Source organism: Coloeus monedula (genome assembly GCF_965178545.1).
Source record: "Coloeus monedula genome assembly, chromosome: 19".
In the NCBI taxonomy this organism is placed as follows: domain Eukaryota; kingdom Metazoa; phylum Chordata; class Aves; order Passeriformes; family Corvidae; genus Coloeus; species Coloeus monedula.
Window position 1 is genome coordinate 5989705 of NC_138799.1, and position 14012 is coordinate 6003716.

At 47.5% G+C, this 14012-nt stretch overlaps 1 protein-coding gene across 2 annotated transcripts in view; it reads left to right on the plus strand.

Moving 5' to 3' along the window:
- Positions 1–14012, plus strand: part of CACNA1G (calcium voltage-gated channel subunit alpha1 G) — a gene marked incomplete at its 3' end in the record, with an annotated part of 97798 nt that overhangs the window by 23934 nt on the left and 59852 nt on the right. For both annotated transcript variants that reach the window (XM_082293824.1, XM_082293825.1), the window contains exons 9-12: positions 9756–9907; positions 10437–10622; positions 11742–11856; positions 12550–12705. In XM_082293824.1, coding sequence (XP_082149950.1) covers positions 9756–9907; positions 10437–10622; positions 11742–11856; positions 12550–12705 — 609 coding nt within the window. The remainder of the gene's footprint in view (positions 1–9755; positions 9908–10436; positions 10623–11741; positions 11857–12549; positions 12706–14012) is intronic.

Consider the following 14012-nt stretch of genomic DNA (forward strand, 5'->3'; position numbering starts at 1 on the left):
AACATGAGGGTTGTCTTAATCAGCATCACAGAACATGAAATTTTTAGGTATCCAGGATGATGGAGAGGGGAGGTGAAGGGTTAGAAAACCTGCCAGCGTGGAGCAACCATTAGGCTGCAGGTTCAAGCATTAATAATAGTCACCTAAATGGTATTTATGTACTTCTGCTTCTGCCTGAATTCAATGTGCAGGGAAGAAGGTGACTGGAAATTATTAGCTGTCATGACACCCACTGATTGATTTCTCCATGTAGGAGGAAAAGTGGATTGTTCCACGGAGAAATGGTGTAAGGGAACTGGGCAGTGGGGATGTGGCAGGCTGGTGCAGGTCTCGGGGTGCTTGTGTGTCCAAAGCTCTGGAGAGAGTAGGTCTGGATCCCTGTATGAGCACTGACTCAAAAGATAAGGGCGTCTTTGGGATGAGAGGTACTTTGCTCCCAGGACTTGGTGGTCAAGAGCATCCCAGTCCCCACCAGTTTCAAGCCCAGTTGAACATTCTGCTGCTGGTGGATGGCAGCTGCAGATTTGTCAGGCATGTGGAGGCTGCTCCTTTGACCATCCCTGTGTGCTAAAATGAGATCTTGCCCAGTGCCCATTCACCTCCTGAGGAGGCTGTGGGAGATCTGGGGATCAGTTGGCTGCTCACCCTTGCCTGGCTGCATAGCACAGCCGTGGACAACACCGTGTCCCTTCCAGCCTCTGTGACTCCATGCCAGGTCAGTCCAGGACACTCATATGTTGGCTTCTTTGATGCATATGGATTTGTGTCAGGTCTCCAGGTCAGGAAGGAAGGGAATCCTTTTGTTTTGTAAAAGATTTTTGGTATCTTTTGCACATCTTCTGAGTTGTTTCCTGTGAGTGCAGGCACTCAAAGACCTGTCCCACATCCAGGCAGCAGCTGGTGCTGCACCAGGGGCTCTCTGCATCACACACTGATGCAAACTGCTGCTGTACCCCTTAACCCTGCACCCCGGCTGTCTCACTCCAGCTGAATGGTACAGCCCAGCTTTGTGGTGACATTTCTGATTTGATGCTTCCCGTGTGAGTCTGATTCCTTAGGCTTTGTTTCAGAAGGGCACTTACACAGGTGTGTGCATCCCCGAATCAATGAGACAGCCTTTCCTTGGAAAACCTCCATCCGCCCTGGGCTCTTCCCAGGAGCTCCCAAGGCCCCACATTCATGCAGTGTCTTCTCTTCCTAGAGGTATCTCCACTTCCACTCGGGCGCACATCCCGCGTCTCTATTTAACTCCATTACACATCTCTCCAGTCCTGTGCCAGCTGCTCTTAGCCAAGCAATCAAAGCCTTGGCAGCTCAGTGAGGCTTTTCCCTCCCTCAGTGCCTTGGTGGCTTTGCCCAACGTAGAGCTTGGAGCTACTGTCAGCTTAATTCCTCGGCACTCCAGCTGCAAGGGGCACTCCCGTGGCAGGAAAATGAGGTGCCCTATAGGTTTGCACGTGCTGTATTCAATTAGCTCCTGCTTATGCAGAAATTACTCTTATTAATAGCTTGTTGTTGGAGACTGGAGGAGTCAACACTAATGGAAGTCATCGGACCTGTTAATCGCTGGGATCACTGACTTCAAAACCAGCTCTCTATTTGTTATTGAGGGTAATTCTTTTTATGGACCTTATGGGGTTCTTCTGCTTCTTGGGGATTTAAAGGGTTTATGAGGTCTTGTAGGAGCTCCCGTGTTTTAATTGACTCACTCGTGAAGCTCTTCCAGGGGTAAAAAATACAGTGGTGCCATGGTCCTCTTAGTCATTAAAAAATAGGCTGTGCCTACAAAGCAGACTTTACCCTGGTTCTGGAGACTGAATTACTTGAAAATTAAATGAGATTTCATGCAGCTGGAAAGGGTATTTATTTTTATCAGATAAATCAGTTCTCTGCATGCTTTAAGGATGAGCCTATATAGATTCCTTGACACCTACCAAAGTTTTCTTCAGCTCCCTGGTTGGGGAATTGTAAGTGTCAATCCTTTCCTGTTAATTTAGTTCAGAGGCTGGAAATACTCAGGCTGTCTTAGATCCTATCATTACAGCTGTTGTTTCAGTTGCTATCCATACCCTCATGTTATCTCTGCTCAGGCAGCGTTGAGAAGAGACTCTGGCTTGGTGAAATGCGAAAATGATGTGCGCTTTCAAAACTCGCTTCATCCCTGCATGGATGAAAAATCGCTGCTCTCTGCAGATAGCCAGGCATTTCACTCTGTTCCTTCTTTGATTATTGTGGTTGTTCCCCTTGGGTGGGAGCCAGGAAATTCAGCTAGAGCATCTGGAGCACCCTCAGCTTGCACCAGCAAATGCTTTCATCTGTAAGCACTTCTGGTTGTTGGTGTTTTCCCAGGGATCAGTCCATATTTTTCCCCGGTTCTCCTGGTGGAGGTTTGTCCCAATGCTGTCAGCACCCACGACTCTGCCCTGCTGCTACTCGTGTCCTCACAGAGCCCATTCCCACCCTGCTCAGCCCCCAGCAGGAGCAGGGGCAGGAGCCGAGTGCTTTTTCCCTCATCTCTGCTGGATTTCAGCTCTTTGTTATAATTGGTTTTTTGCTGATGTTAGGGAACGAGCGGCTTTTCCCCCATGGATGTCTGTCAGCATTAGAGATAGTGTTACCAGCACCAGAAACCCAGGTTCAGCAGAACTGTGCAGGAGCCCTACAGTGACAGCGTTTTCTTTCCCTCTTTTTATTCCCTCCCTCCCCCTGGTCCCTTCTCAAGTACTAATGGGGAGATAAGTTTCAAACTTGGTTTAGATTAACCATAAATAGAGGGTTTTAAATCTCAAGTACTTACAAGGTATGACCAAGTGGAAATGCAGCTTTTGTTCAGCTTAAGCTCCTTCGAAACCTGGGCAGAGGGATGAGCTAGTTCATGTTTTTCTTGCATTTTCTGGGATAATATTAATCCAGAAATCTCAAGCAGAGAGAGATAAGGAGTTCAGGCAAGAATATCTGTGCCTCGTGAGAGTGATAAAGAGAACCCAGCTGCAGGAGTTGGTGATGAGGGGTGTGGTCTGTTTACGGGTCTGGGCAGCGATGGTTTGTGGCAGGTCCCTTCAGGGTGGGTTGATGAAATTCTCCATCTAATTTGGGGCTCGTCCCTTCATTTGCACCCCACTCTCAAGGTAGACAGGAGGTGCCCACGGGCAATGGGGGCCAGGGAATTCAGTTGTTTGCCATGGTTACACAACAAAGATGTGCTGGAGAGGAAGGTCTTGCACCAGGAGGTGCCGTGTCCACAGGACTCAGTTCCTTCCTTCCACATCCCTGCGGATGTGGGGATGGAAGGGACATTTGTTGATTGGAATGGGGAAGGCTGGGTGGAAGACAAGGAGATTAGCAGAGGTGGTGGAAGGGGAATCCCTCCTGTGCAGACAGCTCTGATTTCTCTGAAATGAAAGCTGCTTTCCTCCCTTTCTTACAGCATTACTTGCCGTGGCATGAAATATTCAGCCTCTATTCAGCCTGTAAGAAAATCCTTCTTTCCCATGCAGTGAAGGGATGTAACTGGACTTGTTCACTTGTCTGTCAAAGTCATTTCCTTATAATAAATGCCTATAAATCCTGAACATCCCAGCAGTCCTCCTCCAGCCCACTGAGCAGCGAGCACGCTGCCCTTTTCCATGTCTCCAGCCCCAGGAGGAGCAGAGCAAACCTGCTGCAATCCTGCTACTTTCTGAATTGTTTTCTTTAAGCAATTTGGCAAAGGACGAGTAGAGGAAGCCTATCAGACCCTGATTAAGCATGGCTCAGGTTTGCAGTGCTGGACCCAGGACTATAGTTAAAGCCTGATACCTTTTAAGGAGCCCCAAAGACAATGAATGTCACTGCTGAAAATATGCGTGGATTGAGTTTCTATTTATAAAGTCGCAAGCAGCTCTGGGGCTAACAGGAGCTGTATTTTCTGAAGGGAACCAAAGTGGTATTTTGGATGGTCATGGCTCGGTGGGTGCACTGATACAGGGGGATTAACGTGGATGTGATGAGGGCAGTGCATGGAGAAGGCTTGTGGGTTGAGTGAGGACACAGCCATCAGCTATCAGTGATGGGGAACTGAGCATGGGAGAGGGCAAAGAAAGAGCACCTCATTTTGTTAATTAAGGGCTGCTTCTGTTCGTTAGAATTTCTTGCATTTTGCCCCAGGACTTGTGGTCTGGCTCCTGTTTTGAGGTGGACCTGGTGTGTGTCTGCACCCACGTGGAGGGTGGAGAGGATCTTAACAGAGCAGTGTCAAGTTGAAAATCCTATCTTTGTGTGACCCATTTGATTTTTTTCTTATGTATAGATATTAGGAATCTGCAAGTGATGAGTCAGTAAAACATTGTTGGTGTTTCCTGTGAAATAGCTGAGGTCGCTATTTTCTTTCTGTGTTATTTTTCCTAGTTGCCATGGTAATGATTTCAGAAAGGTTTTATTCTTGCAGCAGTTTGAATGGGTTAGAAGTTTTCACGGTCTTCTGGATCTGCTCACGGAAGCAGAGTGATATCCCAAAGATGTCTCTTGGGATCAGGAGGGATCTGCCTCCTGGCTGGTTGTCCCATCCCTCCTTCTGTGCTGTGGGGCTTTTCTGTTTTATTGTTAGAAAGATAGAGAGGAAAGACACTGGGGTACTTCTGCTCTTTTGTGTTGGTGTCCCAGGGGCAGGGGCTGGGCAAGACCAGGCTTGGCTGCATCCCAGAGCTCATTGTCTGGGCAAGGGGGGTGTGGGATCTGTGCCCATGGCACTGGGTGCAGGTCTGATGATGATGATGAAGAGTCTGTGCCCTACATGGGTCTCAGCTGGAGGAAGGCAGGAGCTGGAAGCCTTGAAAGCTCTGGGCACTGCCTGCCGGGGCACTTGGTTGCACTTCATCCAGCAGCAGGGCTTGTTTTTCAGAAATTGGGGAACACAGGCCCCAGGGCTTGCAGTTTTCATGGCCCCAGCTCCTGTCCTCACCTTCTTCCCTACGCAGTGCCCGCAGCCTCGCTTGCTCAGCAGACACCTTGGGGCCCTGTGTGTAGGGAGAAGTGGCATGTGCCCACATAGAAATGGAGCATGTTCCTTCTGCCATCAGAAATCTTGCTCATGAGCTTCTACTCAGCTTTAAAAATAGGGTGAAAAAAATAAAGAAATGCATTACAGCCCATTTCTGAATGCCAAAAAAGGGCAAGGTGCTGGTCCACCTTTGAGACACCTCTTGAGGCACTCTGGGGACACCTTCTCTTGCCTCCTCCTGTCCCCCCTGGCAGTGCCCTGCTTGGTGCCAGACGGCCCTGCCTGAATCCTCCAGGCAGGGTGCAGAGAGCATGCCCTCCTGGCTGCCAGGCAGGGTCAGGTCTGGGTGTGTGCCCAGGGCTCGCATCCTCCCTCCGCCCCCGATGCCGCGCGGTGTTTTCTGAGCGACACTGCCCTGTCTGCTCCGATTCCATGTGCTGCCACAACTTGTCAATGTGCTGTTTGGTACATCAACAAATCGACACTACACAAACAGAAGGCTAACAGGGAATGATTTATCCAGGACAACACGTCTGTGTGTCCAGCAAGGCGAGATGTCCTGGAAACAAAATTCGGTATTTACTGAGGGCTTGTTGGCAGAGCTGGCGTTTTGTACCACAGCTGAATTATGCTTGGATCTCGCTCTTTCTGGGTGTTGCTCGTTTAATCATAGGATGCTTTCCTTTTAATTAGGCACTGCTGCTACTGATGAGAGAATTAGCAGACTCTTCTTTTAATGGAGAAGCTGAGGCTGTGGCAGCTGTGCTGTAATGGGGGTGGTGGGTAGAGGCTTTGTGCTGGATAGAAACCCCAGGCTCTGCACCTCAAGTTCTGCTTCCTGAAAAATGTCCTTTTTTTAGGGTGATCCTGGAGGGTTTTTTTTTCCCCACAATATATCATTTAGTCAAAGGAAGGATGTTACTTCCCCCAGGTGCTGTGTTGTGGCCCTCAGAGAGAAAATCTGAGTGATTTTTTTGCCAGCTCTTTTCCTCACAGCCCAGTGAGGATCCATGGAGCTGGTTGTGTGCCAGGAGTCAGTGACTCTCTCAGGTACATCATGTCTAGAGCTGGTCGATAGCGTTTTGATGAGACAGTTATTGTCAGAAAATGGCAGTTTATCACATTTGAAGCTGTTCATGGGAAAGGAGCAGTTTCAGTGAACTGGCCTCAAAAAAACCCCCAACTTTATTGGAATATGTTGTCTGAGGTGTTTAAAATGTCCATTTGGACAGTTGGGGAACAAAAAGTTCCATGTTCTTCTTCAAGCTGACTTTTATTTATGTTTTTCAATTTTGGTTGATTTACAGTACAGAGCACAAGGGATAAAGGAATGGGGACTGAAATAGAGGGTAGAACCTCCAAGACTTTGTGCAATGTTTTAGTTTGCCAAGTCTGAAACTCTGAATTCCTGTTTGGGATGGGATGATAATTTCAATTCCCATGGGAGAGAAAATCATGTTCCTGCTGTACTGTAATGATGTCTCAGGAAAGAGGTCTCAGACATATTTGTGATTTCTCTAGAGTAGAAGCATCTTATAAATAATCTTATTATCTATATACATCTGTGGCTGAATGAAAATCCCATATCTGGCATTCTCAGAAGGGTCTGAATCCCCACTGCCTGGCTGGGATTCCCCGGGGCAGGATCATGATAACAGCCCCCCTCTCTTGGTACAAATAAATCCCAGTGGTGCTCATGGCAGGGGTGCCCCATGGACCAGCTTCAGCTCTGTGTCCCTTGAAAGGGATGCTGAGCTGCTACAGGGGACTCATGAGCTGCCCTGGGGACCCCTGAGTGGGACTGAGGGTCTTGGGGGGCTGCCCTGCTCCACAGATGGCTGTGAAATCCCCCAAGTAATTTGCATCGCCCCATCTCAACTGTTTAGGGATGTATAGTTTCCCAAAGGAAAATAACTCAGCTGATTTCAGCCAGGTCAGAGTGGGGTGTGCTTCCAGTAGATGCTCAGCTTGCCCACCCCAGCAGAGCTCCAGGCTGCTCTGGAGACTCTTCTCTTCTCCTGGATGCATGAAAGGGAAGCCTTCCCTTTCTATTTCAACCCAGTTTGGCCATTAATCTTAGATTTTTGGATATTAATTCTCACCTCTGGTTCAGGAGTTCCCACTCTTCATTTTTATTATGTCTGCTCAGTGTCTCAGCTAATAAAACCTGTTTCGTGCAAGGGAAGTGAAAAGGAGTGTGTGGAGGAGGAGTGGGGGGGCAGGCAGCTTTTTTGGGGTGAAGCAGTGGGAGGCAGAGAGATTTGTCACTGCTGTGTCCCATAGCATTCCCAAGCCAGTGCCAGGGCTATTTGGGTGTTGGATATCTCCTGAGCTGGGTGGTCTGGGAGGGAAATTTCATGGGCCAGAGGGATCATGGCTCCTCCAGTGTGTGCCGGGGGGTCCTGGGAGAGTTTCTGTGTAAGTGCTGCTCCCCCTCTGCCTCCCCACATCACCCAGCTATGCCCTGCCAGCACCTCCCATCTGGATTTGCACGTTCCAAAAACATCTCTGACCAGAAAGTACCCATGAAGTCCAAAGTTTCATGAATCCATGCTATTAACATGTCAAACCTTCCAGTGCTGTTGGGTTTTCCATGTCAGCCCCCACGAGGAAGGGATGTTGTGGCTGCGGGAGATGCTGGGCGAGGGGTTTAACTGGGTTGTGCCTGCAGGGCCAGTTAGATTTGACAGCACCATTGCAGAGGGGGAACAGAGGGTGGAAATCAGCCTTCAGAGTCCAGGTTAGTGGTGCTGATGGATGAGAAGGAAAGCTTCCAGGACCACGTCTCCTTTCCAGCCGTATCACTGCGGTACTGATAACAGCACAGCCTGCCTCGGCGCTGGGGCACTCATGAATGAGTTGGCATTTTTTTGTGAGTAATGTAGAATTGCAGCTCTTGCAAATTGTCCTGAGGTACAACTTGACATATAAGTTCTTGGCCTATTTATTACCCTGTGTCTGAGTGTTCCCATAGGTATTACGGCATTAAACCACAGCCGAATTTAATATCAGGAGCCGCAGCATTTGTATTTTAGCTGTAGATCAGTGAGCAGGTGATTTGGGCTGTGTGCATGGCGTGTTTGGCAAGCTCTAGCCAAGGGATCTGTTTTTCAGCAAGGATATTTGAGGTATAAGTTGTGTTCAACACCTTTTTTTTTTCCTTTTTTATTACATTTTCTTTTAAATGCTGCTGTTTTCCCCTTTGCTATCCTGTGTCATCACAAGCTCCTTCCAATATCTGTGCAAGTCCTCAGGGATTCACTACTGTGCTGAGGTAACACCACACCAATTTGGGTCCCCATCTACCCTCAAGCTGGGTTGGAGGAACTTGAGCTGCAAAGGCTGGGCCTGAGTAGTTTAACCCTTGGAAACAAAGATTCAAATGCCTGCATGGATTTATGTGGGTTTTTTCCCAGCATGTATCTATGAACCCTTTGGTCACCGTAGTTTTTTGGGGCTCTGAGGCACAGATGAGCAAGTGTTGACCCTGTCCCTGAGCTCTCTGCTCTCATGGTGTCAGGGTTGGGTGACCTCAAGTCAAACCCTACAGCCTGTGCTGTGGTGTGGCAGCTCCTGGTCTGTCACAGGAAGTTTTTGGCCAGTCATGAATGTGTTTCATGTAAGTGGAAGGTGCAGTCAACTGCATGTGTGGCGCATTGTCTTCTGCTCATAGCGTGGCTGCTGTGAACGTGCACACCTGGCCATAACCCATCATGGTTATGGTCCAGGCATCTAAAGCCACAAGTGGGGATTTAGACCAGCCAGTGCCAAACTGCCCCAGGGGAGCCTCACAGCTGCTGTGTGTGAGGTGTGAGGTGAGCTGTGCCAGCCCACTGCCCCACGCCACCGCCGTCTGCCAGCGCAGCGTCAGCTCCTGATTCAAATGAAGCCTTGCAGCAGAAAGGTGCAGCCACGGCCATGTGTTGGGGTTGAACGGGGAGAAGGGATCTGATATGTGGATCCTGTCTTTGCCACTGACTGGTCCTACACAGACTACACCAGCGGGTTTTGTCTTCTGCCATATGTTTTCCGATAATGCCCGCCCACCCATCGGGAAAAGCGCGGCGCTGGGCATCTGCAGGCATTGTTGGGAACCCTCTGTGCAACGTGCTAAAAAAACATAAAAGGTATTAATTTAGGTCTGAGATTACCAGGAGTGTGTTTGTTAAGTTTTTGGGGTTTTTTCATACCTCTGTTTTCAGATTGCCAGTTTGGAATGCCAGGATCAGGTCCTTCCTCTGTTGCAGGTTTGGGGCCTCCTGATAATGAGATTTTTTTTGAGTAATGAGATTTTTTTTTTTTTGAGCCATCCTGGTTATATCACCTCAGATCTCTGCTTTTGAAAAATCTTAGCTCAAATCTTTTGATGAGCTACTAAATAAAAAGACAGGCCCTAAAGGGATATTTACGTGAGAAATGGCCTGACTTTCCCTTCTGCATAAGGAGAATCAGTGTGGGGGATGTCAGGAGCATTAAGCCTCAGTACATGCCACTTCTGCCTAAACCTCCTGAGGTGGTACTAAAGCTCTGATTAACGTGAAGTCCATGTCTGGATTTACCTGCTGAATTTACAATGGACTTCTAAACCTTAAACACGCTGATAGTATTTTCCTTCCATCTCCTGGGCTTTGAGTGAGCTATTGCCATTTTCTCACCACATCATTAGCATCAGTATTCTCACACTTGCAGTATTGGGGTTTGTTGTGTTTCCACATGTGATTTTTGGATATGGAGCTGTGCTGTTTGTTTCCTCAATTTCCTTCTCTTCTTTCCCCAGCCAGAGGAACTTACCAATGCCCTGGAGATCAGCAACATCGTCTTCACAAGTCTCTTTGCCCTGGAGATGCTGCTGAAAGTCCTTGTTTATGGTCCTTTTGGCTACATTAAGAATCCATACAACATCTTTGATGGGATCATTGTGGTGATTAGGTACAAACCTTGAGCTTTCTTTATGTGTGTTTCTCCTCATTTAGCTGTTTAATTAAACAGAAAGTAATGGAGAGTTGGCATAAATACCTTCCTGTGACACTTTACACTTCCCTCTGTAATTAATGCACTTAGACATGATTGCTAATACATATCTTGGGATGATTTTATGGTCATTTTAGAGAGAGGCCCAAGCAGAAAGCTATCAGTCCCGATGTCCTGGGACAGCCTGGGATCCAAATGGCACAACCAGTCCCTGATTAAGTATCTCTGGTTTTTTGGCACATGCAAAAGCTATAATTGCCCCTGCAGCTGCAGTCACTGATTTCCAGGCGTATTTTTGACACTCAAGTGGGGCTCTGCTCTTTGCAAGCCTGGACAGAGTCCAGATCACCACAGGCATTGGCAGCACATCTCTGCCCACTTTCTATCTCTCTCCTCTCTGCATTTCACCTTCCCTTCACTTTCTCTCCTCCGGGCCTTTGCACAAGGCTTTGTCCTGTCACCTTGCATTGACCTTTTTTGTCCTCAGCGTGTGGGAGATCGTGGGCCAGCAGGGCGGGGGGCTCTCGGTCCTGCGCACCTTTCGTCTCATGCGGGTGTTGAAGCTGGTCCGCTTCATGCCAGCCCTGCAACGCCAGCTTGTCGTCCTCATGAAGACCATGGACAACGTGGCCACCTTCTGTATGTTGCTGATGCTCTTCATCTTCATCTTTAGGTGAGCATTTCCAATTCCCTGTCCTGAGGTTGCTCTGAGTTTTTAGGTGGGATGCTGTGGTGGGATGAGGAGATGACAGAGTCCATACCAAGACACGGCTGAGCTGAATGGTCCCAGGAACAGCATTGCTGGCTGTGGTTTGCTGCCCTAAATTCTCTCAGTTGGCCCAATGAGACGTTTGTCTTTGCAAAATGGTTTACAAAGAAAATCTTTCAGGCTGGATGATTCCTTGACATCACCCCAAGACAGCAATCCTGTTACTTACCAACTATCAGAAAGCCTGGTACTAAAAATATTGCCAAGGAGAGGATGATGTTCCTAAAAAAATGTCAGACGTGGCAGTGCTTGTGCTTTTTCATGGCCTCATCTTCAGACAAGTAGAAATGTTAGAAACAGGGTTGGCGTAGCCCTGTATTTTTAGATTTTGGTCTAGATTTTGAGAGGAACCTTTCTCCTTCTACAGCCAACTGTGGTGTTTGAGCAATGCAGGCACTGGGAAGGCTGAAGAGAGCCAGTCTCTTCCAGGGGATAATGTCCCTTCTTCCAATGAGACTCCAAAACTGCCATTTGCAGCTGTGGTGCTCAGTAGAGCTGTAAATAATTTGATTATTCAGGTTACTGGCAGAGAGCAGGGAAAAGCAGATTATTCCTTTAGTATCTATCCGTAATGAAAGGTATTCTGTTCTCCTGTCAAAATTGAAAAAGCTGTTTTGAGTCCCCTGATATGTCTTACTCAGGCATTTCACAGAAACCCTTTTTGTCTTCCTAATTCAATTGAAGCATATTTTGCTGAAAATGTGTCATTGCAAAACAGAAAGTCAAAACATTTTGTTTAGAAAATGTTGAAAGACAATGTTTTGACTAACAAAAAATGAAGCAGAAGAAAAATAAGGAGCAGACATACTTTTTGGTTGAAATTCCTTGACAGATTTGACCTAAATTCACAACTGGTTTGCGTGATCTCAAGGCATGTTTTTCAGCAAACAAAGGATCCATCTTTTTAAAAAAAAACATAAAAAGGAATTACCCAGGTGAAATCAGGAGACGGTCACCCTGCTGTGTGATTACTGATTTGTGTGGTGGTTCCATTGTTGAGCCCCTGCTTCCTGTCATTTGCAGCATCCTGGGGATGCACCTCTTTGGCTGTAAGTTTGCTTCGGAGCGGGATGGTGACACTCTGCCCGACAGGAAGAACTTTGACTCCTTGCTCTGGGCCATCGTCACTGTTTTCCAGGTACAAAATGGAAAATGCCACAGTTGATGGGCATTTTGGGACTGCAAAGACTGGGGTTGTTTCCCAACGCATCTGACGGAGCTTAGTGAAGCTCTGTGCCATGGAAAGGAGATAACCCAGAACCACAAGTGCAGGTTTATGGGGGCTTTCAGACTGTTTTCCAGACCAAATCAGAATCCTGGTGAGGAGGGGGGCTGTCAAGGCAGGAGGCTCTTGTGTTTGCACACAAGATGGACTGGGTGGGTGAAAGTAAATGTAGAGGGAAAGGTTGGAAAGGAGGAGATCAGGACCATTTGCAGTGGTATTTCGACAAATAATGGAATCTGGTTTATAGCTGATACGTGCAGGGTTTTTTTTTCTAGCAGCTCTGGGCCCTGTAACTCTGGGATCTGTGGAGGACTTTTAGTCATTTTGACTGACCAAAGGAAAGGTCTGACCAGTGTGATGTTACCCTCCCTTATGGCTGTCCCTGGACATGGGGGATGGTCAGGGCACTTTGCACAGGGTCCTTGCTGGTGGTTAGGAATCACAGTCACTCTGGTCCTCTGGTCTTCTGTGGCTCAGAAGGGATTTATCCTCTTGTGGTTACAGCTACAGTGGATACCCTAAAAGCTTGTCTGGCCTATCCAGAGCGTGGATACCCAGCATGCTATCCTCCAGCATCTCCACAGTCCTGATACCCTTCCTCTGCAGATTTTGACCCAGGAAGACTGGAACAAGGTCCTTTACAATGGCATGGCCTCCACCTCATCCTGGGCTGCTCTCTACTTCATCGCTCTCATGACGTTTGGGAATTACGTTCTCTTTAATCTGCTGGTGGCCATCCTGGTAGAGGGTTTCCAGACAGAGGTAATGTCCTCATGCTCATGCCTTTGCTTTCTTCTCAAGTTTCAGGGCCTCCAGATCCTGGAATCTGATTTCTGAGGTGGACAGCAATACCTTGACAGAAGTGGTATGGGGAAAAAGTGGGGTAAACTATTAGGTCTTCTTTTTATGGTTTTTTTTTTCTTCTTTTTTCATTTCTGTAGCCATGGTGCAATTTAATACAGCAAACCCTCTAAATGAAGGGCTTAAATGAAAAGCATTGTTAGCATTAATGCAGGAGTGGGAATTGAGGGGTGAGTCAGGCACTGCGGATGGGATTGCTGCTATGACAGTCTCTTTGAAACAGTTTTCCCCGTGTTTGTCATCCAGATTAAAGGCCCCTCCTGAAAACTTACACAGGCTGGTAAGAGATTAGTGACACGATTATCTTTTTTCATGGTATGCGTTCATGGAGCTCTTCCAGTTTCCAGCCCTGCAATGCTCTGCATATTTTAAAGTATATGATTTCTGGTCTCTGCCATCTGCTCCCTCGCAATGGGAGCTTCCATGAGACATCCTGGGTTTCTGGAGGCTTTGAGGGGCACATAGGCTTGAGCTCAACCTTTTTTTCCATCCTACTGCTAATCCAACTGTCCAGCTTGGAGTGGGTGTGCATGTCACCTAGTCCCCCTCAGAGTGGGGGACCTGTGATGCCCACCTTCTCCCTGCAAAAAACTTTTCAGCTGTTGAAGAACCCCCATAAGGGGAAGGGACCCTTACACCCTGCCCGGGTGGTTGGTTGGAGATGTAAATATAACCTAAAACTCCTCACTGGGGTCTGCTTGTATGGGCTGTGCTTCTACACTCTATCTCTGATTTTTATAAGCATTCTGGGGTGAATAAATATTATTTAGGATTTGTTGTATGTGTATTATAATATCCTGCCACCCTACAAACAGATCATTACTATTTTTGAAGTCTGGAGTTAAGTTAATGGAGTCATACCAGGACATAGCAAGAAGAAATTTTTTTTTATATCGTCTGTCTCCGTGCTGGTGCTTTTCTTTTTTAATTGTTACTGTTGTAGCTGTTTCTGTCTGTAAATGCCCCCCACCATTCAGCCAAAGAGACAATCACTGCTGGGTTCTCTAGAAGAGCAAAATGTTCCCTTGCCCAGTTCTCTCAAATAGCAAAAATGTTCCCGTGCCTGAGTGAGAAGAGGTACAAAGCTCCTTGTCTGCTCCTGGTGACAGCTTCGAAACCCAACCTTTGTTCAATCTGGCAAATTGATCTTTGAAGGTCACCAGCACAGGAGATGCACACCTGGTGCACCCACTGTGCAGAGAAAAGGA